Genomic DNA, 11833 nt, shown 5'->3' on the forward strand with positions numbered 1-11833 from the left:
CCAGGCTAGTACCACTGGATAACATTAGGCCGCAGCACTCTGCACCCGGCCACCCTAGTGCCGTTGAGGGTGCTCTTGGAGTGCATCCTTGACCCTGGGGGAACCCTGGTTCTAACCCCTGAAACTCAACTCCCTGAAAGTCAACTCCCACGACAGATTACTCACCTTTAAATTGATAACCTAATTTTCTCCCATAGGACTGCATTGACTGTTTTTCTGTGCAGTTGAGAATTGTATGAAAACCTAAGAAACTGTGTTTTGAGAAAAACGGACTTACTTGCCTTTTATCCAGGAAATGTCCCAGTGTGATATCTAGGCATATCACACTGAGTAGAAAAAGTAATCCTGAAAGTAATCAAAAGTAGTCCAAAAGTAATTACAACTGTAGTGTAGGACAGGTGGGCAACATGTAGCCAAAATTCCAGGGAGCCAAGGAGATTCTACACCAGAAGGGGAGAACTCCAAAGTTGGCACTTGACCAGCAACACCTGATCCACAAGAAATCCTGACTAGTCAGGCGACTGTTAGGCCTGAGATGATGGCTCCTCAGATAACAGCAGATAGAGTGGAAGGAGGGTGCGCTACAAGATGTAGTAACCTCCCACTCTAGAACAGCAGACAGGCCCCAAAAAGCATGTGAGTTAGCACCTTCACCTGTTTGTGAAGAGCTAACGGTGCAGTTCTGGGCACCGACAACTGACAGTGACCACTGCTGTGCGTTAGCCTTTCGAGCTTTACTGTTCTTGGCATGGTGGACTGACCACGTCAAAGAGCAAGCTTGGCCCCCTGACCCTATGTATGGTGGGGTTACGCAAGTTGTGGGTAACCTCATTGGGTATGCTGGGGGTAGCCCTGGTAAAAATAGGGTTAGCAAATGTGCACATCTCTGATCCCAACACCAAGAGAAAGGGTGAGAACACTTAAGAAGTAGACAAAGGGTATTTTAAATTTGGTGCCAACACTGCTGAGGTAGGTCAGCTCCCCAGATGGAATGACCTAAACAGGTGGATGTAAGGCAGATTAGGCTCTGCAACAATTGAGGCTGTTTCCTTACTATTCCTAGCCAGACAGACTAGGAAGACTCTACTAGGTTTGGCTGAGTGGCCTGGCCTGTGTGCTGGGGAGAGGGGTGTGGGAAACAGTTTTTGTTGCAGTACCCTCCCCCACCCCCACTAGTAGTTGAAATACTCCCCTCAGACATGTGTAAACCAGACATCCAAGTAGAAAAATGCTGTGTTTTTAAACAGAGCTCTGTAGCTGGATCGTGGCTCAACTCTGTCCTCCTGTCATCAGGAACCTGGCCACAAGTCCTATAGGATAGTCCTTTGCACTAGTAGTGTTCATGAAAACATGAAAGCTCCAGGGTCTCTTCTGTTGCTCCCTTGCAACTCCCTGCTCACCACTGCTTGTCACTGCCATTCACATGCTCCGCCTCCCACTCATTCTCATTTGCATGCTTTATATTTTCATAAGATTTTTTCTGGGACGCAGCAGCTGCAATTTACTACCTGCGTGCTCTTTCCCTAGATGTGGTTTTGTGCACTTTTTCCCCCTTAACCGCTCAAAGATGTGTGCTCCTCATCCAAAGTAAATTTGAATAATGACAGTGCCTTAAATCAAGCGCATGCATTCGCCTTGACCCACGCAAGAGCATATGTTGTCATGCTAGGGCCAACCACCCAAAATGGCACGTTCTTTATAACGTATGAGCACACGAAAGTGCTGCAGCATGCACACATAATCAGAATGGGTCACAGCAGCATCGACAGATACATGCACATGCATAGTGATGCATGCAAGCATATACATCATTGTCCCTAGGGCTTGTTTTGCTGATGCTGTTCAGCGCAGGCAATAACCATTTTTTTCCTTTTGCAAACACTGAATCAACCCTGAATTGAGTCAACAAAATGCTTTGACAAAGCAAAAAGGTGAGACCTATTTCCACTGCAATGCTTGCATTCTCGTTTATTCTGGTTTACAGCTTATACAGGGGTGAACACCTACACACAGGCTCATCAGTCCTTTTACTAGCTGCAGACTCACATCATTCTAAAACTAAGTGGCTAAAATGTTATCCATTAATAAAATGCTATCGTTCATGCGTAGCAATATCTACCATCTCCTCACAATTATCTTTCCACAAAATAGGAATGAAACGTGGGAGAAGACTTAGCCCAGTACTTAACAGTCTGCCACAGTGAGTTAAGTTGAAAATCACCATAACCTATACCTCCAACTAGGGTTATCCTTCTCTCTCTCAAAAATTGTACCAGGACCCGATTCCTGAGTCAGGCATAAGAGATGTCGGGCTCCCCATGAGATATCTGCTTATTGTCTAGGGTTGTAGAAGCTGACCTCCCAAACACCTTATAGAAAGAGACGTGAATTGCTTCATGTTAATATCACCTTTGCCTGCTGTAGTGCCAAAAGTTGCATATATGGTTTAGTCGTTTTGGGATTCGGAGAGTACATAGAGGCCTTCACATAGCTGAAGCTTGCCTGTTGTGCAGGTGTACAAGAAACTTTAGGCACCCACTATTTGCATGTGTTCATTTTGGTCATTTTGAGTACCAGCACGGAAAAGCATAATGAAACCTTAATCTGCGATCCACCTTCCATGACAAGGGCTTAAATGTCTTAGGCAAAAAGCTAAGACCCCACAGAGAGGTGGTAACATGTCACTGATTTTATAAGCCCTAGAGTGTAAATGGATCATGAAATGTGACTCCATCCGAAAGGGTTTGAATAGCCTTGAGGAGTTGCGCAAATTTATCAGTTTAAACTAACTGCAGACAACCCCTATAGCAGTACAACTTCACGACCACTTTTAGGACTGTATATGTTCTCTAAATAGGCACTTTTTAGACCTTGGATGAATATCTTGTGATCAGAGCAAGGTCTTATCAGTATTGAATGTCTTCTATGCTTATTGTCAAGGCTGCAGGGTCACTAAATGTTTCTTTTCAACTTATGAATATAATTAGAGGTAATACGTCTTTCTATAGGGTACACCATTGCTGGGTTCCCTAGTAATGTCTATGTCCCCTACTTAAGGTGTATCCGTTATGGTAACCGACTATAACCACCATACTTCCGTGATGAACTGACCATGTACATTCATTTCATCATTATCTACGATTCTCTATCCCATATGTTACTATGATGAAGTGATTATGTATTAAATTCTATTACTAACGACATCCCTAAGTATGTCTCCCAGAGAATAGGGATTGGGAATCACGACACCAGATTGCCTTACATCGATAGGTGTTACTCACTTCAATCTTTGTGAGGTTATTACAGAGCAGAATTGGCACCATACGGGCTTTTGAATTGAAGTCTTCTTACTAAAGTATACAATTCTCAAGACTTAATAGCACCACTCCCTCTAAGTCACTACATACCTCTGCGTATACATAGTATATAGCTATGCTAGCTGTAAATTCCAATACCATTGCTTGTCACTGAATACTATTCCAATACGGCCGATCTTTCTTAGTAAATGGCACTGAGTTGCCTCCAATCTTTCAATTTTACATGAACTGGTTTTCAATTTCGGGTTGCCACCGCAGGTCTAAGCAGACATTTTTTGATCCTCCTGGGTCAGATTAAAGGTGTTTTCACTGCTTTGTTATGGTCCATCTTTTTCCACACCTTAATATAGGACCTCTTCTATCCATTAGAAGAGATAGTTCTAGCATATCCACTTGCTCATGTTACCAAAATCCTTGTTAGCGGTTTTCCATTACCGTTACCTAAAATTAATTATTACTGATGCTTCCGATTCTATCTCAACCAGGCTATGGCTATTGCCCTTTCCTTAGCCCCTCCAAATATGGCTGCCAACTATCACAACGTAGTTCATAGTTGTACGGTCACCAGGCGTCCGTGCATGTGACGTTGACCATGAGAAATTCGATGCAGTACATATTACAGCCTCACTACCTTAATCGTCACCATCATGTGCTCTATTTTGAGGATTCCTCAACTATGGAGGCTTTTTTTTATCAGTGCGGTTAATATTAGACAATGGGCAATAATCCTTTCCATGGTACCTCTAATATGGCCGCCACCCTTACGTTAGTTCCAAGGGTTCTAGAGGCCATGACGCGCCTACCTCGCAGCCCCTCACTGGCACATTTAAACACATCGGAGCAGGTTGGAAATTAGCAGCTCCACATCGAGAAGGACGATACTTAAGTACTGAGGTGAGCTAGACTATACTGCTGTTCTACCTTTTGACATACCTCAAGATACGGTTACCTTCCTTACTTTACTGCTCATTACTCATGCTGTCTTTTAGACTCCTCCATGCTGAATGCAGCATGAGGGAAATGTATTACATTTTTTCAGGTTGTGTAATCTAATTGACAGGGTGGCCAGTGCCCTATACTTACTCAACTGCCTTCCGGACTCCTGGTGAGTACAGGAAGCGTCTTTCTTCCCACACATTGCCTACTATTATAATGCATATCCACCTAATTAGGGTACTTTATCAACAGATATCCCCAGACATCTATTTGAAAGCCATTATTGAGGGATTCCTTGTTGGAGTCTGCATGACCCACGATAGGGTAAGCTCATCCAGCTAGGTTTTGTTTCTTATCCCCTAGTCTGGTTTGTCTACACTTTCCACATATTCTAACATGCCTAGTTGTTCCATCAGGTCACTATACGTTGACCATCAACATCAAGGACAACTTTCCTAACCTTTGGCCAAATGTAAATGCCTGGGGTAAGCCCACGTTAGGTTACTTTCCTATTCACAGCTCAATTTGAGCCTTTGTCATTTTCATCAACTGTCCCATTACAGTCCCCAGAACCCCTTGTCCTGAAGAGACCCCTTACCTCGAGAGGGTTGAAACGTGGTCTACTACAATAGGAGGGAGAGTCCTAGGACTTAGGAAAGAAAATCCTATCAAATGGATTGAAACTTTATTCCATAAGGGACTTCCCCCCCCATTACACCAATAACCAATTGCTTCTTCTTAGGTCTCGCCCAGGAAGCGCGCATGCGCTGCTCTAGGAGATGACCTTTAGAAATCAGCCTGCTCCTTTGCACACTCGTGCTTTTGCTGGCATCCACATTGCGGGAGCGAGCAGCGGCACGCGTGCTAATTGAAAACACATGGCCCTCGCACCCTTGCTGCTCGCTCCCGCAAGGCCAGCACAAGTGCTTCAAATAGCTGCTGCTTGTTTATATCTGGTTCTTGCTATCACTCTCTTTCCCGCCTGTCATTGCCTCTCGCGCTTCTGTTTCGCTATTTCCCGCTGTCTCTCTCCCTCTTGCCTCTTTTTCCCCTGTCTCTCTCTCTCTTTCTCACATATACTCTCTTTTTCAACGTGTCTCTGTCCTTCGCACGTGCTCTCCCCTGCTTATGTTGTTCCATCTCCTCGCCCCGCTGCACAGCTCCTGCTCACTCCGGTTCTTCCAGCGTCCCTGTCTCTGCCTGACGGTCTTGAGTGACAGCCGTGTCACCGCCCGCGCGCTCCCTGGCTGCGTCCACGTCGTGAAACAGCTCGTGATGGCACAGGTTGTCCAAACAAAAAATGCTCGCGGAATTCATGAATAAATTGACAGGGAATCAATTTGCTTGTTTAAGACAAGAGGAACGTCCTCATTTTCCGTTCAGGGGCTGCTCGCGACCCATCGAGAAGGAGAAACCAGGAAATAAATAACAGCCGAGAGTTAAAGATAGCGTTCCACTAAAGCAAGCAGTCACTTAAGATTGTTACAGGCAGGCGCCTTCCTCCCATTCAATATATAAGTTCTGTGAACCAAGCCCCTGTGGTGTGCATCTTTAAAGCGCGGAGGCTTTGTTTGGGAATGTTAACACGGCGGCTACGGCCGTGGAATATTGCTCCGCCGAGAACACCGGAGGAAGGTATGGAATGGAATGGAAAGGTTCTTGTATAGCGCATGGCTACTCGAGGTCTGTGTAGCAGTGAATCATCACAGCTTGTTCCAGCGCAGGGGACATCGTAATTTAAGGAATGGTGGCACGGACCCGAGGCCCACCAGAGGCCTGTGAAAACATTTAAATGAACATTGGCAATAAAATTATCGGCGGAAAGCAGACCCCACCAGAGGGGAAAAATCGGAACTATTACTACCAGCATGCTGCTTACTGGAAAGCACATGCATGATAGGTAAAATATGTGGTAGTTCATTTCTGGCTTTCCTTCCTGCCTGCCTGCCCTATGATTAAGGTCTCAGAGGCACTGAAACGCGTCAGGGATTGTTATTAATTGGGCCGTCACAACCGTTTCTTGCAATAAAAAGTTCTGTGAAGCAAGCCCCTGTGGAGTGCATCTTTAAAGGAGGCTTTGTTTGGGGATATATATCACGAACCAAAATTAAGGTTACGTCCATGTTCGGCTGAAGTGGGCTTGATAGAAATGTTGTTGTATGTGGGCTTCAATTTTAAAAACGATTGATTCTGAACCTATATAATAACAGTGTTAGAAGGATACAATTTGCCGTTCTAACTACAAACTCTAATTTGTATGCAAGGAACTAACACTCCTTGCGTTATGTTTTTATTTGTTGTCCAAATGAGTTGCTAGTGAACAATTGTTTGTTGGCCTATTAAATGTCTTAGGCTGGCACTCTCCCATCTTGACCTATGAAGGTTGCCTCTTGGAGTCATGTACTGTCCAGTCTTCACCTAGGCAGAGAATATTCACTAAAGAAAAAGGCACAATTCTATTGGATGGTTTTAGTTCTCTTTAACTAAACTGAAGAAAAAGCACTAATAAGTAGAAATCTGGTCATGTCTTGCCAGGCTGATGAACATTTGGCAGCACGGAGAGTCATAAAAGTAGGATAAAAACACAATTAGAGAGAACAGATTCACACTAAAGCAGATGACTGAATTAGCCAAGACTCTTTAAGGCAGGTTGGTATAAAGATTTTTGGGGTCATAATGTGTCTAACCTAATTAAAATGAGTAGCAAAAGGTTAAGAAATTCTTATACAAGAAATAATTTTTCAGGTTAAAGTTGCAATTTTATTACCTTTAACAGATGCAGCAGGCTGTCGTTTTAACGCTAACTTTCACTGTTTTCTGGGGGTTTGAGGAACTACATTTTGTATTATTATAGTTGGTGTCTAGTCCCAACATCCTGTCTCTGAAGTCCAAATATGTTCCTTGTCCTGGTAAACCGGAGTAAACAAGAGAATGTGGTTCCCATCTGGCCAAGGTTGTTGTTGGAGCTTCGCAATAGCAAGCATAAACGTTCTTGTCACATACTCCTCCTGAGTCTCTGTTGGATTTCTTACAAGCCTATAGGAGGGTTTCAAAATCTCATTGAGACAGTTATATTGTGTGAATTAAACTACAGCTATCTGGAAAGCCAAAGGTAGGAACTTCATTTAAAAAATAAATACACATGAATCCTTTCTTAGCAAACTTGATTTCTGTACGTTCCCAAATTGGAAATCCAGCATATTTGCTTAATTAATCAACTGTGCCATTATTTTAAGCATGTACATACCATACTTAATAAATGTGCTTGAGCTGAACAAGGAAAAGTGTCCTATACAAACAAGCATACCACTACCCACTTAATGTTACACACAAATGCATCAACTTGAAAAGTAGGGTAAGAGTAGCATGACTGTTTTAAATTACATATTCAGATTATTATTATTATATGTGGGATAAAAATACACCTTGTCATTAGGACTGGGCAGAACTCGCAAAGCTTTACTCCGCAGAGTTACATAAAAACTCCACAAGACTCCGCAAGCTGAGGCATTTCAGCATGTTGTGCTGCTCGCACTGATTTTTAGCGACCGAGTTAGTTCCACCGTATAAAATCTGCGTCAACATTACCCTGCGCTGCACCAGAGGGTGCTGCTTCTTTCTACTCCTCGAGTAGATTTTTGACTCGAGTGTCAGCTCTCTCAATGCGAACAGCAGCAGCCTGCCGCGACCGCCTGCGTTGAGTAATTGCATAGTGACTCGTCCCAGTGCTCAATTTTTCCTTGCTCACCAACTTAACGGTGGTGAGCCTCATACAAGCAAAACGCCGCCATGCTGCAGTTCACTGAGTTTTTCCCAGAATTTCGTGCTCCAGACAAAGCAGGTAAAACTCCGCCGGCGGAGCAGAGTTTAATGCCCACCCCTACTTGTCATACATTATAAGGATATTGCAAGTCACTGGCGAATTCCAAGACCATACCAAGGAATAAGACCGACTGTTAAGCTTCTTTATAAGGTTATAGAACCCCAGGATGACTTGCAGTCCCCTTATCATGAACAGCACAGGGTACTTTATTCCTTATAATACATGGTCACATCATCACCTTCCCGATACACCATTTCAATCCTTGGATCATAGCTCTTTCATATGGAAAAGAGCGCATTTATGTAAACATGAACACTAAAAATAGAATCTCTAGTCCAAAATTAAACACTGCAAAAATAAATTAGAAGCAATTTAATGCAAGTTAGTTTTGATATTTTTTTTATTAAAAAAAAAAGGCGCAGTAGAAACTTGCAGAAAGATTATAACGTTTCTATAATTAGACATGGAGGGCAAAAAAATGAACATGCGGCCATAAATATTTTCTTTCTTCTTGCCAATGTACATCCACAAAAGCACAGCAGAATAAAGAGAAAAAAAAGTTTTGCTTTTTGTTCTTTAAACAACTGCTTTAATTATGATCCGTGACCCGACCTGCTTTCCCATCGGCTGCTGGATCAGCAAGTATGTATGGTGTTGTCAGAACTTAGCTGTAACAAGTTATTACACCTGCGTTCTGATGTAATTTCTTAATAATCGACTACTGGGTACATCATAAATCGAAGAGTATCAAAAAGAATTCGCCAGGTGTTAATACATTGATTATAGAATCCTATGACATAATGAGCATTATTACAGTTAATTTATTTTGGAATTTAATTAGACCATAATTATTGGATATTGTACTCGGAGTGGCATCGAAATTAACCTAAAACGTGTTCCCCCTTCTAAATTAAGCTGGTCAGTTGGAAAACATCTCTCTACCTATCTCTGGACATCCCAGTTCACTTTCAGAAACTAATACGAGCAAGGGAATAAATACAAAAAGGTAGCCTAACATTTGTGCCATTCACAGAGATAACTTTGAACACAAATATACATTTTTCACAAGGCTCTGCCTCCATAAGTGCACCGGTGTGTTAGTCTGTACATCACTGTCAATAACACTATGAGTGGGGGCTGTATAAAAGAGTGCATTGCAGTACCCCTGCTTTCTTACATTAAAATAGCAGTGCCTACTAACCAGCAGTGGTGGCTATTGCTTTATTGTGGTATCGCTAGCGAAGTTATAAGCAACACGACATTTTAAGCACACAACCCGGTCGTCCAAAAATCGGGCACGGTTCGTTGACAGAAATAAACTTGCGGTGTAAAGAAATTAAGTGATCGGTTATCGAGTCTCTCTGTGGTACAAAATGCTTAACGCCCAGGAATAAAATGACCTGCCCTTGAGTCATCAGAGTAAATGAGCCTAGCTAGTCAACAACTACACTGAAGTTCACCGAGAGGAGTAAAAGAAGCGAGTTTCAGTAAGTGGCACTTCGGTGGTCTTGGATATGTACCGTAAAGGCAAATAGAGCATTGCACTGAAACCACTATGAGAGCAGGCATTCAATGCCACGCCGCGCCTCAAATGCCACAGGTTCTCCTCTCGGGAAGGATACAATCTGCTGCGCTAGATTTCGTAAACAGTGAGGCCACTAGAGATCAATAATGTGCCTAGTCCCCTTCGTTTCTATCTTCGGCTACCCAGAGCAGCTGTCGGGCTCCCGGAAGCTGAATCGCCGAATCAACAGCAGGAAGAGGGCGCTGCAGTGCACATGCACCCCCACCCTCCCCACTTTGACCTCGATCCACCCGCTCCCCCACATTACCTCATCAGTATCCCGCAGGGGGATCTCGATGGAGCCCCGAGACATGGCTGCGGCTGGCGGAGCCCCCGACTGGGGTGCTGGTCGTCCCTTGAATTCGGAGCAGCTTCCACTGGATCCGCGCTGCTCGGCAGCAAGGCCAAGATTGGCTGGCAAGCACAGAGACAACTGCTTGGAACTACTTCCGGGGCAGCCCCCGCCCACACGGGAAGCGCTACCTGTGAGCTCGGCATGTCTTCTTTGGGGTGAGGAGCTCACGTTTGTTTCAAGCGTGTCGTGGAGGAGCCCTCTTTGGTGCACGAGTGGGTGCCTTTTTAGCAGACACCTCTGAGTCCTGTCTAGATATTTTCGACAATTAGCATCCACTCGCGTAATGTTTACTCGAGTTCACGTAACGTGTCAGCGCCATATTACCAAAACACAAGGCAAAAGCGGAATTTCTGATCGAACTGAATGCTTTCAGTAGGATCGAAAAGTTGATCTATCACCCGGTATGGCCTGAAAAGCTAAATATAGAATTTCTTCACAAAGGCATGACCTGTGTACTGAAGGGCGTGGCCTAAATCGTGTAGGCTATGATCCCTTGCTTTGCACACCATGCTACTACTTGACAGCTTTAGTGTTTTATGTCAGTGCATACAGACATTATACTGCAAGGGCCACGTAATCCGAATTCAAAACAGGTCTATTGTTTTTACCAGCACTTGTTAGCGCTGATTTTTATGGCATGTGAGATAAAAGAGCAACTATAATATTATTGTGAATAAATATAGTTGAAAATGTATACATTCTGAAAAGATGTCATTGTGAATTAATCAATACAAAATGTCTATCGAATGGATGTACTTTTTATTGATGCTGTCACTCTTGTTTACACTTTGACACAACTTTTCTTTGCAATCTCTCTCTTAATGACATAGACCGTTTTCCTCGCTACATCTTTCTGTATGCCCCCTCTTAATCTTCTTTCCTTCATTGCTGTTGTGGGCGCATAGTACCGATAGAACATTTGCAACTCAATGATGTGCCCTGATGTTGCGAGGATCTGGCACAGTGTTAACCTCAAATCATGAGGCAATATGTCCCAGAGATAAGGTTCAAAGCAACATTCCCTATACAGTCAATAATAAGGAAAGGACTTACTCAAAAAGTGAGTTATAGAGCGGACTTTAGAAAACCACGAATGTATCTTACTAAATTTAAAAGTACAATATAGAGATAGTAAAATACACATTTAACAGCCTAATTTAAATGCATAAAGTCATTTGCTATGTAAGCGCTCAGTATAGTAACAATATAGAACAGGCAAAAGCAGAAAATAGATTAAGTCATAATGTACAGCAAAATCAATTAAAAAATGGACATCATTCCTAGGGGCTCACCTCCAATTGCAAGATTCTATATACAGTTTTCTTCCATAGGAAACTACAAAATCTGCAAATTCAGCATGGTACGATCATTGCTCCAACAAATCCCAGTTATAAATTGTAACACGCCACATAACTTTACCCAGTGCTTAAAATGGAAACATAGAAGTGTAGGTACTCTGTAACAGAGTACCTGCTTGTTTTTGAAAAGTGCCTTTTACTGTCCAATTAAAAGTATTACGTCGCTCTTGAGAAGTGTCGGTACTCTCCCTCTCAAAATAAAAAAGTGCTGGTACTCTGTACCAGGCAGTACCTGCCCATTTAAAGCCCTGGCTTTACCACTTTAGCACTAACTGTATGAATATGAATTCTCCGTTTCTGACCTAATATCATCAGAGGTTTCAGAACAAACTAGTTACATAAACAACAGCAAACCATTGTGAATGAATGCATTACTGCATGCAAGCTGAAGGACCTTCGAGAACTGTGCCATTCAGACACGAACAATCCACCTCTAGCTGCGCATAGTGCCAAGCAAGAAATATAAACATAGAATAAACA

The 11833-nt window shown here is 43.0% G+C and overlaps 1 protein-coding gene across 1 annotated transcript in view; it reads right to left on the bottom strand.

Moving 5' to 3' along the window:
• The window catches only part of CTR9 (CTR9 component of Paf1/RNA polymerase II complex), a 263261-nt gene extending 253181 nt beyond the window's left edge, over nucleotides 1-10080 (bottom strand). The window contains exon 1 of the mRNA XM_078680945.1: nucleotides 9909-10080. Within this exon, the coding sequence (XP_078537071.1) occupies nucleotides 9909-9953 (45 nt within the window). The 5' untranslated portion in view covers nucleotides 9954-10080. The remainder of the gene's footprint in view (nucleotides 1-9908) is intronic.
• Nucleotides 10081-11833: the final 1753 nt, after the last annotated feature.

Source organism: Lissotriton helveticus, chromosome 3_1 (assembly GCF_964261635.1).
Source record: "Lissotriton helveticus chromosome 3_1, aLisHel1.1, whole genome shotgun sequence".
Classification (NCBI taxonomy): Eukaryota; Metazoa; Chordata; class Amphibia; order Caudata; family Salamandridae; genus Lissotriton; species Lissotriton helveticus.